Source organism: Mustela lutreola, chromosome 2 (genome assembly GCF_030435805.1).
Source record: "Mustela lutreola isolate mMusLut2 chromosome 2, mMusLut2.pri, whole genome shotgun sequence".
In the NCBI taxonomy this organism is placed as follows: domain Eukaryota; kingdom Metazoa; phylum Chordata; class Mammalia; order Carnivora; family Mustelidae; genus Mustela; species Mustela lutreola.
In genome coordinates this window covers 213,021,587-213,036,380 of record NC_081291.1, presented here as the reverse complement: position 1 = coordinate 213,036,380, position 14,794 = coordinate 213,021,587, and the positions used below count along the sequence as shown (strand labels likewise).

The window sequence follows — 14,794 nt, the reverse complement described above, 5'->3', positions numbered from 1 at the left end:
GTTCTCAGTACCAGTCCTCCACCTCAGACCTAATCGGGGAGATCAAAGAAGTCTTCCCAGAGGCAGTGGCTTTTCGGTGGAGTTGTAGGATGGGGTAGGAACAGGGATTGGAACTTTTGTGGCAGAAGAAAGAACACGCTTAATTATTTAAAAGATTGTATTCGTGTACATATTCATGATTTTGCTCAGAGAGCTCCGTGGCCTTCGGTTGCTTCATTTTAATAGGTTTCCCAGGGGAACTCAGGTTGACAGGAGATGGGTACAGAAGTTGTTGGAAGATGGGGCAAAACTGAAGTCAGAGGGGGACAGATGGTGAATCCTTTGAATGAGGGTGTGTTGCATTTATCTTTGAACCTGGTCTCTATCTTGGATTCTCTTTCCCTGTTGATATGTTCTCATAACTTCCTATGATGAGATCTCCTGTTGGAAAGATCAGAAAAGAGGAATTGACAGATGTCAGGGTTTTGTTTGCATCCATTGTTATTTTTGTGTTGTTCTTTTCCCAGCTTTATTGAGATATTATTGACATAACTGATGGAAGTTTAAGGTATACAGTAGGCTGCTGACACCCGTATACTGTGAAATTATTACCACGATAAGCTTAGTCAACACCTCCATCCCCTCACATAATTACTGTTTTTTGTGTGCGATAGCATTCAAGATCTACGCTCTGAATAACTTCCTAGTATATGATACAGTACTGTTAATTATAGTCGCCATGCTGTACAGTAGATCCCCAGAACTTACTCATCTTATTATTTTTATAAGTAAACTCTACTCCCAATGTGGGGCTCAAACTCACAACCCCGAGATTAAAAGTCACACGCTCTACCTACTGAATCAGCCAGGTGCCCCAGAACTTAACTCATCTTATAGCTAGAAGTTTGAACCCTTTGACTCAGCCCCTGGCAACCCCCGTTCTGCTCTTTTTCTTTTTCTTTCTTTCTTTTTTTTTTAAGATTTTATTTGTCAATTTCAGAGAGGGAGAGAGAACCAGCACAAGGAGGGGCAGAGGGAGAGGTAGAAACACCCCACTGAGCAAGGAGCCCAGTGTCGGGCTTGATCCTAGGACCCTGGGACCATGACCTGAGCTGAAGGCAGATACTTAACTGACTGAGCCACCTACGTGCCCTTCTGCTGGCTTTTCTATGAGTTTGGCTCTTTTAGGTTCCCCATATAGGTAGAACATCCAGTATCTGTTTTTCTCTAAGTTATTTTGCTCAGTGCTCTCAAAGGTCCCTACGTGTTGCAAAAGGCAGAATTTCCCCCCTTTTCAGGGTGAATAACATTCCATTGTAAGTAGATCTACATATAGATCTAGATATTCCACATTTTCTTGATCTCTTCTCTGATTTTACCCCCAGGGGGTGGGGAGAGAACTTCAGGGTTAGATTGGTCAAGACCCAGAGGGTGCCCGGAAGCGGATGGATGGCAGGTTCAGGGAGGATCACTGCATCGAGAAGGGTTGGGCTCTAAAGCAGTTGCCTGTTCCCTCACTGGGGATAGAGAAAAGGCCGAGTCCGAGCCCTCGCCGTCCCCGTCTCCAGTCTCCACATCGCTGCTATGTTCTCCCTCCCGGTAAGGGGCAGTTCCAGTCGCCTGGATGCTCCTGCCAGGGGTCCGCCTCTGGCTTGTGATTATTGCTCAGGAGATGGTCCTTGTTAAATTGGAACATTCTTCTTATTTCAGCCTTGGAAGCGTTTGTCGCTGCTGCCAAGAAGCTGCCGCAAGAAGACGTGTATGACGTTGTGGAAGGCTACATCAAGATTTCTGTCGAGTGTGCTGAGATGTTCCAGCTCCTGAGTGGGGAGAAGCGACCAGAAAGTGAAGTAGGTTCTTCCTTACCTGGCTTGCTGAAGAGGAGAAAAGTTCATACCACTATTGTGTTAAGCTTGAAGGAGAGAGATGTGATAGAAATTTCTAGGACGTTTCCAGCTTTCTAGAGAAGACAGTGCTTTGTGCCTGTGCTGTAGGAATACATTCAGTTTTGCACCATGACTTTGTAAAGCATTTTAGTGGAAAGCTCTCCCTTCTTATTGGTGAATGATACCAGGAGGAAGGATCCTAGATTCTTACTCCAAATGCACTTGGTTTTGACATTGTTTGTTTTTAAGTTATCTCTACACCCAACGTGGGGCTCAAACTGGCAGCCCCAAGATCAGGAGTCGCACGCTGTACCGACTGAGCGGGTCAGGTACCCCCTTGATGTGATTTGCTTTAACAAAGAGGGAATAGAAACTGTGTGTCGTGGTTGCAGACACATACTGAGTTGACTGTGGTTTTCTGGTTCCAAAGAGGTTCAAAATTCGGGATGTTTATGGACTTGTTACAATCTCAGGGTTATTGCTGTAAGGCTGTAGACCTGAATATCCCCAAAGTGGTGAGTCCTGGCTATGAGTAGAAATTTTGTCTTTTCATTTCATTTGGCATAATTGTAAGCAAGTCTCTGTTTAGCTGGACTGTGGGAGCTAGACTGATTGCAGAGCCCAGGGTCTTCAGAGCCTCCCGCTAAGCTGCCGCCTTCCCGCCTCTGGCTTAGGGTCTGTTGAAGGTTTTAAAGTGTCTATGGCTAAGACAAGAGGAACATAGGTACCGAGGCAAAAAACAAAGGAACTGATTGGTATGTGTTTCAATTCTGTCTTTGCAGATGCTACTAATATTCCAGGTTTTCGAGGCCATCCTGTTGCGGACAGCAAGCGACCTTTCCCATTTTCACGTTGTGGGGACCAACATTGTGAAGAAGCTGATGAACAATCACATGAAGCTCATCTGCGAGTCCCTGTATGCCTCGGGCTACAGGTAAGTTGCCCTTCTGCGGCAGGACTGGCTACGGGCGCTGTCTGCGTTCAGCTGTCCCGGAGTGCACTTGACCTTCCCTCCACTCGGAAAGCAGAGCTGAGCGGTTCCTGCGGCCCTCGGGGTGGTGGCTCTGCCCCTGCTGCCCCTGTTGACCAGCCCCTTGCTGTCGCCGACTCCTCCTGTGCGTCCGTCCCTCTCCTACCCTGCTGTCCCCTTGCTGACATGGGAACCTGTGACTGCAGACATTCCATTGCCCGTCCTTCTGCTCGGTGGTTCTCTGTGGTGATCTCTCGCTCCCTCCCCACTTCAGGACTTTGCAGTGAGCAGGCGTCGTCTCCGGGAGTCCTTGTTTCGTCACCTCCCCCGTCCACTGTCCCTTTCTGTCTGCTGGTTTGTGGACAGAAGTGTCTGTTTGTAGGTCTGTTTGTGCAACTGGACATTTGACATAATACTCCATGTCCGTCCGTTGACTGTCTGCTTCTGTCCACTCGAATAAAAGGGGCGTACAGGTGGGGGCCTTGACTGTTCAAGGTGTAGTTTTCCACCACCTAGAACAGTGCCTGGAGTGTGGTGGTGTGCAGTAAGCCACGGATGCCGGGTGGCCGTGGAATGGAAAGGCCGCAGAGAGCTTGCTGTTGGAGATGCGCACTGCAGAGAAGTCTTCCCCTGCACCCTGCCTTTGCGGGGATGAGCCGCGGGGCAGCCGGTTATAGGATGATTTGCTGCAGAGAGAAACCGCCATCTTCTTTGTGTCATATTTTGTATTCTTGGATGCTTGTCAGCCAGCTTTTAAGCTTTATTTGGAGATTTTGTTAAATCGTGTCTTTTTGGTTTTGTTTTTTTAAAGCACGTCTGCATGTCTCTTTCCTTTCTCTTTCTGGCTTGGGCATGGCAGACCCCACAACCAGGAGCACAGCTGATTTTGTGCTTCTGCTGTCTCTAATATGCCTGATTTCCTTGTCCCTCTGCAGGATGGCTCGAGCCTGCCTGAACCTGATGGCTGCCATGGTGACCCAGGGTCCCGAGGCTGCCAGGGACGTCTGCAGCCATTTTGATCTGAATAAAAAGACCTTGTACACCCTGGCGTCCAAGAGGGATTCCAAGGTGAGGAGTTCTGAGCATCTCGTACCTCCTGGGTATTTCTTTTTCCCTTTGGAGGGTCACAGTGGTTTGTTTGTCGTCCTTTCTCTGGCCTTGGTCCCCACGTGGGTGGAGTAGGAGGCTAGTGTGTGCAGAAATGTATGGCAGAGCCTGAACGACAGGGACATCTGAGGACAGTGTCTCTGGGGGCTCAGCCTTGCGGTGCTTGGCTTATGAGCGTCTTCACGGAGTAAAGGAAATCATCTCCATGTGCCTTGTGGCGTGGACCCTGTGGGGCATCCCAGTCCTGTTCCTATTCTGTTCACTTCGGAGAAATCCCTTGAAAGTTTAAACCAGTGACATCATCCAAGAGGACATTTATAACTTTTTAATGTTTCCCGCATCTCCCGTCAGTAAGTCTGATGACTGGGTGCTAGAATTTGCCAAAGAGAATGGAGGTGGGAATGGTTTTCAGGAGAGCTGTTAACAAAAGAAGTTTCTGGGTAGCTCCAGAAGTTCCACTTGGGTTTGGAAAGCACAAGTTTGAGGACTCGGAAGCCGGAGGGAGGGGCCGCGTGCCGGCTGCAGGTTGTCTCAGGCCTCGCTGCTGGCCCCCTTTCCCACCCCCCCTTCCTCAGCACAGACTGCAGACCGACAGCCAGCCGACCGACAGCCAGCCTGTCTGCTGAGGTGGAGAAGCCCGCTAGCGTGATTTACCCCCGCGCCCTGTCCTGTCTCTCCCCAGGAAGTTAGTAAGTTTCCACTCTGCCAGGCCCTAGACTGGAAGTGAATCCTAGTGATGCCGGGTGACTTTCCTGGCTCTGTGAGGCTGTGAGGCCTGGAGTTAGGGTTTTCCCGGCACGACAAATAAGGTGTTCTTCTGAGGAAAAAATTCCAGGTCTTAGTGTCTCATGGATACTCGTCTTTATTATCAGGAGTTATTTACACACTATGGGTGTGTCAACAGATTCCGTTCATTGAGGAACGGCTGCTGACAGTTAAATGTGTTCCTCATAAAAAGAATTTGCGTGCTGTTTGCACACTAGGGCAAATGTCATGGGTCTTTGGTCTCACTTGGCAGTCGGCCTGCCAGTACTTATCCATCCGATTCCCCTTCCGCTTCCACCCCGTCTCTCTTGACCTCAGCCAGCTCAGCCCCGCGAGTAAAATATGTCAGGACCCCGACCACCCACGTCGGAGTCACAACGAGGGAAGGAGCACCGGCTATAGGCTGTGCGGGCCTGCTTCACTGCAAGGTCCTCTTGGCAAGTTGTATATTACGTCTCCTTGGTCTGTAAAATGGGAATTATTGTCAGGACGAAAGTATTTTTACTTTAGGGTGTACATTAAATATTTCATTGTTGGGAATATTTATTTATTTATTTTAAAGATTTTATTTATTTGATAGAGGTCACAAGTAGGCAGAGAGGCAGGCAGAGAGAGGGGAGGAAGCAGGCTCCCTGCTGAGCAGAGAGCCTGTTGTGGGGCTCGATCCCAGGACCCTGAGATCATGACCTGAGCCGAGGGCAGAGGCTTAAACCACTGAGCCACCCAGGTGCCCCGGGAATGATTTTTAGACAATGTCTCATTCGTTAGGGACATTAAAAACTAGCGGCACAGAGAACCCCCACATACCCATCGTCCAGCTGCAGACACAGTTACCTCTGCCATGTGTTGGTTGGTTTGGGGCGCAGTCGAGGCAGTCAGAGCAGATCCCACACGAGAACCGTATTCCCTCATGTGTGTTTCAGTGTGGGTCTCTAACAGAAAGCGACCTTCTAAAACACAAAACCACAGTACCATCCCCATACCAGATACCGTTCATCACTGTTAATATCTCCGAATGCCCAGCTCGGTCTCAGTTTTCCCCCCAACTCCCTGTCTTTAGACTTCGTCGTTCAAATCGGGATCCAAACAAGGGCTACATATTGTGTTTCGTGGGTCTGTTTCTTTTTAAATTTTTTCATATCATTGAGTTTTCTGTCCCCACACCCCCCAGCTTTTTTTTTTTTTTTTTTTTCATTCCGTTTAGTTTTTGAAGGAGCTGATTGATATCTAGGATCTTTTTTTTAATAAGTGTGTTTTAACATTTTAGAGGGAATTATTAAAGCCTCAAGAAGAGAGAGGATTATGGTTCTTTTTCATGCAGCCAAAGAAAGCACTGTTTATACTGTTTGCCAAAGAGCAGTTTTACCAAATATGTTTTGGTCTATTTTAGACCGTTGTTTTGCAGAACAAGCCATAAAGACTTCAGGATGCTTTCTTCCTGCATGATAGCACTGTGAAGTCACGGGGTAGGAATGAGGAGTAGGCGTGTGACCCTCTTGCCTTTGATGGAGCTTGCTGGAGTTGGAGGGTGGAGGCCCAGGGGACAGTGAGGAGCTGTCTGGCCCGGAGGAGGGGGAGGAGGCATGGCCGTGGCTGCTTGGAGTGCGGCAGGTGCTCTGTCTTGAGGTCTTGGTTTGTTCACGGTATCAGGAACCTGAAATTTGGGGTTGGCTGGGATATACAAGATGGATACCGGAGGTGAGGACTGCATTTCATGTCAGTTCAAAATACATTGCTGGAGGGACCCTCGAGGACATCTAATCCCAACTGCTATGTACAAGCAGGATAGAAAGATCTCAAATGGCACATAACTGGGACCTGCATTCCAGAGCCCTGACTTCTAGTACTTAAGTGGACAGGGAAAAAAAAAAGCAAAAACAAACAAAACCCCAAACTTGTGGAACCTTTCTAACTAGCTAGCAAAGCACAGAACCTAATTTAATCTTACTGGCAAGTTTTGGCATCTCCCCATTCTTCTGAAACACGAGGCGTCCATAGATCAGGACAGCAGGTTAACTGCTCGAATTAGTTGACCTGTTTCTTTCAAGGAGGTGACATCTGGATAGCTTGGGAGCAGTGGTTACTTTAAGCTTCTGGAGAACAGAGACAATATCTTAGTCATCTTTATGTCCTGTTTGGGCCTGAGATCGTGGCATCTTGAATATAATTGGTGTTTGAACAACATTGTATTGGTGAGTTTTTAAAGGCTGGTATTCTGAGGAAATGCAGCTCATTTTCAAGACTTTAGTGACCACTGTACCCAAACTCTGTATTGTGAGGAAGTCCACAGGGGAAGTCCCCAGAGTGGGGACAATAGTTTTGAGTTCTTGTTGTATTTGGAACAAGCCAGCGTCAGTCTGATGGGCCTTGCTGAAATACTGTGGGGCGTGGACAGAGGTAGGGACCCATGAGTACCGTCAGTGTGCCAGGCCTCCGTCCGCATGTGGCAGAATGTGGGTCCTATGGTCTTTCTCTTCTCCCTGAAAATCATACATCTGACAAAATGAGAGAGAATTAATTAAATACTTACATAGAAGCCTAAGTGGTTCCAAGTGTGGTCTTGCATCTTGACAACAAGCAAAATGTAAATGGCCTGGAAGCTCCGAGAAGAAAGCACTTCTCTATAGTCCTAGGTTAAGTTGGGCGTGAAGCAGTATGTTTGTACAGTTGTTTTATACTTTCTGATTCTAGTACGTACTCATTTAGTAGCTGTGGGACCTTGAATGAGTTTTTAAAACCTCTGTTTCCTCATCTGTGAAATGGGTGTAGAAGTCATCTCCCCCTCAAGCTGTTGTAAGGAGTAAATGAAGTCACAGATGTCAGCCTTTGATTTGGTATCTGACAAACAGTAAGTGCTCAGTAAATGACATGGGTCTCCTCCTCCTCACCACCACCACTACACTGCCACGACTAACCATGATGGAACGATCTCAAAGGCAAACTTCTTAATCTTTCCCAGGCATCCAGGACAGTCATTCTCCATGGTATTAACTTATTTCTTGGCAGCAAATTAAGGTATCTTTGAAATAACTAAAGTGGGGAAGAGAGTACGGTTGAAGCAGTGGCGGACCCCAGTGGCTGAGCTGGTGCTGGTACTGCGGATGAGCAGCGCGCCTGACCGTCCAGCAGGATGGAAAACATGATGAGACACAGTGCGTCTTAAAATTACTGGGAGGGGGAGTTGATCGGATGGCCCCTGCCACTTCCTTGAAGTGTTGAGAACTGGTCATGACTGGTGGGCCCTCCTTAAGGATGCCCGCTGGCCTGGGGCATGGCTGCACCCTGCAGATGGCCGTCCGGGGAAGGCTATGGGTTTGTAATACGGCAGCATGTGGGCTTTGGTGTTTGGTATGAATTTATACTACCTGATAAAACCCAGACACCACCTCACTGGTGTCAGCAAAAGCAGCACTGGTCTTTCCGTTGGCTCTGGATTTTCAAAAATGTGTGTATGATTTCACTGGCAAGTGAAGTCGATGGGATCTAGATGGGCTGAGAATCTTCTGCTCTATACCAAAGTGGTCCATAAACCACAAGTGGTCATGTATGCCGGGGGGAGGGAACACAACTATACTTAGCCATACTTCTGTGTGTATTAAGCAGTGAGCCATTATGCTGTTGCTTTTAAGCATAGTGGATGAATATCGGTATTTCAGATAGACATCTCAATAAATTTTTTTCTGTACTTTCGGCCCATTTCTTGACATTTATCTTTCTTGAGAGAGGGAGAAGGGGGAGGAGCAGGGGGGAGAGAGAGGGAATCTTAAGCAGCTGCCACGCCTGCTGTGTAACCCAGTGGAGGGCTGCATCTCACGACCCTGAGATCGGGACCTGAGCCCAAATCAAGAGTCTGATGCTTAACCCACTGAGCCATCCAGGCGCTCCATACTTCTGTATTGAGAAACTTCTTGAAAGAGCAAGAAAAGTAGACCAGAAGGTGGAGGGAAAAGAGCAAAAGAAAAAAACCCAGGTTCCCACAGAGAGGTGACTGCTGGTTTTTACGATTTTATTTATTTGAGAGAGAGGGTATGTGTGCGAGCACACAGAGGGAGAGGGAGAGGAAGAAGAAGACCCCTCTCTGAGCAGGGGGCCTGATGTGGAACTCGATCCCAGGACTCCGGGATCATGACCCAAGCCGAAAGCAGACGTTTAACTGACTGGGCCACTCCTGGTTTTAGACTCTGAGCCTTTTGATGGCACCAGCCTGGAGGCCTCACTCTCATGGGGATGGGAAGGGCGCGTGAGCCGCCAAGTCCTTGCTTCCTCGGGGGACGGCGTGTGGATACACAGGTGACTGGTGGTCTCCTTCGTCCCCTAGGGCGTGCCCGACGTCCGGCTGGCCTACATTCAGTTCGCTCTTTCCTTTCTCATCGCCGGCGATGACAGCACGATAGTGCAGGTGCTGGAGTTGAAAGGTACGTGCGCCTCTTTATCTCGTAGCAAAGCCCGATTGTGACTGGTTTCGCGAAGTCTCCCACAAAGCGTTTTTCCCAGGTTGAAAAGCCCAGGTTGCGGCATTTGCAGTCACTGCGCGCACGAGTTTGAAGGGTGCGCATGCGGCAAAGCTTCCGAGGTGGCCCAGGGACTCCTGCTCTGCGCTCTGGAATGCCGAGCGATGTCCGAACGAAGGAGGGATGCAGGCTTCAGAGACTCCCCCACACGAAGGAGGCTTTCTGGCTCCAGACCCTGCGCAGATCCGTAGCCTGGCTGCCTGGCTTTCTTCAGTAACTGCGTTTGAAGAACTAAAGGTTAATGACTTCAGGAGCTTTGCCGTGTGTTACCAGCACATCGCTAACAGAGCTAAAGAGTTCCAGCTGCGCCGCTTTCTGGTGGCTGTCCCCCTAGAGCCAGGCTGTTAGGGCCACTTGCATTTTATCCAGAGCTTCCGTAAGACAGAGTGGCAGCCCTAGCCCGCAGTTAGCACACGGCCGTCGCTCCGCACGATTCCCCGGGCTCGAGCCCTGTCTGCAGGTGGGGGGCTGTCCCTGCGGAGCTCTGGGAGCTGTTGGAGGAACGGCGTGATCCCTGTGGCCCCGTGCGGTCAGATCTCCAGCCTTCCCTCACCTCCCCCAGGGTGGGAGACCTGAGCTCTCTCCAGTGACTGCCGGGGACCATTTAAGAATAGGGCGTGGGTGCTGGTCACCTTCTATGTCGTTAGCCTTGATCGGTGCGGGGAGCCACATTGCCCTGGGGAAGCAGCCCCGTGGATGAGTCGCCTTTCCTGCTTGTGGCCGGCTCCTGCCAGGGCTCGAAGTTCTGCAGAATTCCCCTGAGGCCTCCCCGCCATCTAGCCTTAAAGGACTGTGATTTGGGCTTATTCCTGGACCCTGCTAATGGGGCAGGGATGTGCTCCGGTTCGTGTTTTGGCGATGCACTCTGGCCAAAGACATCAGAACTTTAAAAAGGTTCGATCAGCCATTTCATGTCTAGTTGTTTCTCCTAAGGGAAGAATGAAGGAGGTGAGTGGAGGTTTTCTTAGGGGCTGTTTTCTCATGTTAGCTGAAACTTGGACTTCTGACTATCCTCCAGCAAAGGACTGAGTGCGCGAACTGACGACTAGTGCTGACATGAAAGCAGCAGTTAAAACTGGGGTAGAAATATGCTTCCTGACGCCAGCCTTTAAACAGTATGTGATTGGATATGAACTCAGTTGTGAAATCGTCGAGTATCCCATTTTAATAAAAACATGAATGCAACAGGTTCTAGCAGAAGGTTAACAGTTAACTAGTAGCCTGGATATTAACAGTGTTAACCTCGGGGTAACAGAGTGATGGTTCCCTGCAGATTTCATTCTTTCGGTTTGTCTGGTATTTTCCAATTTTTCTTCTTTCGAGAATGACTTTGCTTTTGTAGAAAGTCAGCGTGCCCACTGAGCACCAGTGGAACAAGTGAAATTATAACTGTTTGGATGTTTCTTCCCAGTGTGTCCAGCATGTTAGTGCCTGGTGTCCGGCTGTGGTGGCTGAGTCCTTGGGGATCCAGAAGTAGCAAAAGAAAGCCAACAGATTATCCCGAATTCTGCCCCCAGTCAATAAAATGATTTAAAATACAGCTGATTAAGTCTAAGCAAAGGGAGAGACATTTAGCAAAATTGTGATCATGGCATACACTCAAATATTTCATACAGAATTAATTTTATTTAACTTAATATGAGAAAAGGAAAGTAAAACACCAGAACTTCTGAACTTTTTTAATGATTCTATCATTGTTTTACCTACGGATACTAATTTCCTATGTCATGAAGTGGTTATCCTACTGTGAACTTGTAGAATTGAAAAAAACACAAAACCTTAAATAAAAGGAGGGGAAGAAAATAGCATGTGTGCTGTACCATTTTAAGAAGTAATGTTCTTGCATCTGTTCTCATGTTCAAAATATTTTTGAGTTTAATGCATTGAACTTTTTACTTGCAGAATTTATTCCTTGCATTTTTAGCTCAGGCATCAAGGAAGACAGGATTTCTACTATCAATATTTTGTTATCCACGCTGAAAACAAAGGTACAACGTGTTTTTACTCTGTATTCCTGTTGTTGGTCTGCTCCTGTATTTGGCAGGACCCTAGGGCTGTAATGGTTTAGAACACAGGGGTTGTTGTATAGGTGGAATGGAAGATTGTTTCTTAAGGCTGCCATATCATCCCATCAGGAGAAAACCTGTTGCTCACTCTTTCACGGGAAGCCGTTGGATTAATTGTGAGCTGTAAATTACAGCTGTTTTTCATTTACACACCTACCAAAATGTCATTTTGAATTACTTTGCATTTTCTGCCTCTTACAAGCATCTTGTAGGAATTTTAAAACCGGCTGAATCTCTGTCTTCCGTACAGAATCAACTTAAGTGATCATTTAGAAAACGTCTATGACCCTCCCAACAGAAAAAGTTGTGAAAGCCACAAACTGGCAGTCCACATAAAAACAGCTAATCGGCATAGTATGTTTAATACTGTGGTTCTCAGCTGGGAGTGGTTTTGTGACACCACCCCCCTCCCCTGCCATGGGGCATTTAGAAGGGACTGGAAAGATTTTGGGTCGTCATGGCTGGAGAAGTCCGGGGGCATCTAGTGGGTGGAGGCCAGGGATGCCGCTCGGCCTCCTACAGTGCCCAAGACAGTCCCCTACACCAGTTATTAGGGCTGAAACATCATTAGTGCTGAGGTTGAGAATCCAGGAGATGCGGGTTTTTTTCACCTGTCAAGTTAGCCTTGACCTTTTATAACAGATTTGGTGCTAGCAGAGATGCATTGAATCAGGTACTCTCCTGGAGGAAGTGTCAGAACAGGTCTGGCCGAATGTACCAGAGGTCTTAAAAATGTTCCCAGACTTGGGGGTGGTGGGAGGTTCCCTGAGAACCACCCAGGAAGCAAATCTGAAACACACCCAGGCCACATCCCCAGAGGTTCTGGGAGTGGGTGTGGGGTGGAGCTGAGAACGGGTGCCCCATTTCCAAGCCTGTGATCAAGGATGCAGGGAAGACTCTGTACAGAGATGCTGATGACGGCCAGAGCAGAAACAGCCTAATGGTCCCCACCCCAGGGAATGGTGGAATTAGGGTCATTCATGGGCTAGAGTGATATTCAGCCCTCCCAAAAGAGGTTCTAAAGGATTTTTTTATAATGTGGGAAAAGCTCATGCTATATAAGTAAAAGTAGGCAGGAAACTATAAGTATAGTCTCAAAGAGGCAAAAAACCTAAACCAGACGGTATGTACGCACATGTAGTGCATGTTGCAGGGGGTGGGGAGGCACGGAAAGGAGATGAACCGCCATGCCCACTGTGCGTGGCCCAGGATGGTTTGAAGGTTGTTGAGTTTTATTTTTCATGTTTCTCCCTTTTTTTTGGTCACACATTTTGCCATAGGCCTGCATGATTTTTGTAACAATGAGACACAAGGAACACTCTTAAAAATCAAGTTCTGTGGGGCACCTGGGTGGCTCAGTGGGTTAAAGCTTCTGCCTTCAGCTCAGGTCATGGTGTCAGGGTTCTAGGATCGAGCCCCACATCGGGCTCTCTGCTCAGCAGGGAGCCTGCTTCCTCCTCTCTCTCTGGCTGCCTCTCTGCCTACTTGTGATCTATGTCTGTCAGGTAAATAAATAAAATCTTAAAAAAAAAAATCAAGTTCCTGGAAATTGATTGGTTTTATTGTTTTCAGGTAGTTCATAATAAAAATATCACCAAAACCCAGAAGGTGCGATTCTTTACCGGGCAGTTCCTGACCCACATAGCAGCTCTCTACAGCTGGAACGGGACTGTTGACGTGAGCCTGGACAATGTCGAGGTACTGTCCTGTTGGGTTTGAGGTGACCTCACCGTTAGCGTGTGGTCCTCACAGCTGGCGGCTGAGGGATCTACCGCCTTAAAAAAAAGGCCTCCCGTCTGATCTGTTTCTCTTGGCTTATAGTTCTGTGAATTCTCCACTTAGGTGAAATATGATTTTTTAAGTTTTATTTTTTTATAAGAATTTATTCTCTAATCTCTGAGGTATTATGATATTATCCCTTAAAGAGGAGAAACTCTTTCTCCCTTTGGTTGAATGACATGCTGGTCTTACTCCTTGCGGGGCCGCCCAGTCCGTGTATGCTGTTGCTCTAGGGTCTCTTCCTCCTCTCACTGGCATCCTCTTTTCCTTCTTTCCATACCAGCTTTTGGAATTTCAAGGCCTGTTGGTTTCACTTCAGGATCCCGAGTGTCTAGGAAAACCCCAATTTCCTCACCCCCTGATATGTGTAATTTATTTTGTAATCGTTACTCAAGTGTCGAATTAGACCAGTTGATCTCAAGTTGACCCGAGGCCCATGTACCTTTTAATCTTGCTCATTTCAGTTTTCCTCAGGGTGTTTCTGAACGTGGACTTGGCCAGAGTGGTGAGCGCTCAGACTTCCTGTGAACTTTAGAGTAATTTACCTCTCATGGGCCCTGTGTTTTACTTCCTTTTCTCTCTCTGACTTGCCCACGTCCTCTTGTTTTGAACATGTTTTGTATGATCTGTGACCAGGAAGCCTCGGAGGCTTCATAAAAACACTCCCAAATGTGGAATTTTATTCAAAAGAACAAGAGAAATTAAGTCATTCTTAAGCTCGTTTAAAAATACAGGTTTAAACTTGCCCCTCTTAAGAGTATTTTTTAATCTTTTTTTTTCCTTAATGGTTCTCCTTTATAGGTGAGGACATTCAAATTCAAGTTTAGGGAGACCAGCTCTGTGCAGTCAAAAATCCATGTATGACCTCTGACTCCCCCCAGAAACTCAACTACTAATAGCCGACTGTTGACTGACAGCCTTACCCATAACATAAACAGTGGATCCACACATATTTTGTATGTTAACGTGTATTATATACTGTATTGTTTTGCTAGAGTAAGCTGAAGAAAAGTAAATATTAGGGAAATCATAAGAGAAAATAGATTTATAGTACTGTGCAGTATTTGAGGCCAGCGGTCCACAGAAGCGCAACTGTGCAGTTCAAACCTGTGTTGTTCAAAGGTCAACCATATTTATTTCTTACTAGTCCCCAGTATCACAGCACACAAGCAAAGAGAAGCTTAAAAAAATGATTTTGTAACTGAAGTATATGCTGTAAAGAGAGACTTTTTAATAACGGACCGATGCTGGCCTGCCCTGCTCTCGCTAAGCCATCAGGGAGCTCAGCTGTGCTGCGCACAATTTGCTCCTGCGTGTGGGGTGGCGGGGGAGGGGGGTGGGTCCTTGCTGTCCTGCCAGATGCATGGGGCAGCTGTAAAGACGGAATGAGAACCCACATTGCCAAGTGCTTGGAAACAATAAGAAATGACACGAAATGTCTGGTTATCTGTGCTTCCTTGTTCCAGCAACCCCCTGTTTGTCCAGCTTGAAAAGGAAATATTTTCTTTTTTAGTTTATTTAGAACAAAAACAGTTCATCCATTTCTTTCAACCCCCCCCCCCATCTCTGGCAACCGCCAGTCTGTTCTCTGTATCAGCTCGTTTGCTTTTTTCTTAAATTTCTTGTTTATTTAATTTATTATTTCTTTCTAGAGTCCTTGTATTAAGAGTTTTTTTTAAAAATCTTGATTGGTGCTTGAATGATACCAAGTGTTTAAAATGTTAGCTATAA

General features: G+C 47.2%; 1 protein-coding gene across 1 annotated transcript in view; it reads left to right on the top strand.

Moving 5' to 3' along the window:
* The window catches only part of URB1 (URB1 ribosome biogenesis homolog), a 67,904-nt gene that overhangs the window by 1,484 nt on the left and 51,626 nt on the right, over positions 1 to 14,794 (top strand). The window contains exons 2-7 of the mRNA XM_059164587.1: positions 1,690 to 1,829; positions 2,648 to 2,799; positions 3,771 to 3,903; positions 9,026 to 9,122; positions 11,121 to 11,206; positions 12,857 to 12,982. Coding sequence (XP_059020570.1) covers positions 1,690 to 1,829; positions 2,648 to 2,799; positions 3,771 to 3,903; positions 9,026 to 9,122; positions 11,121 to 11,206; positions 12,857 to 12,982 — 734 coding nt within the window. The remainder of the gene's footprint in view (positions 1 to 1,689; positions 1,830 to 2,647; positions 2,800 to 3,770; positions 3,904 to 9,025; positions 9,123 to 11,120; positions 11,207 to 12,856; positions 12,983 to 14,794) is intronic.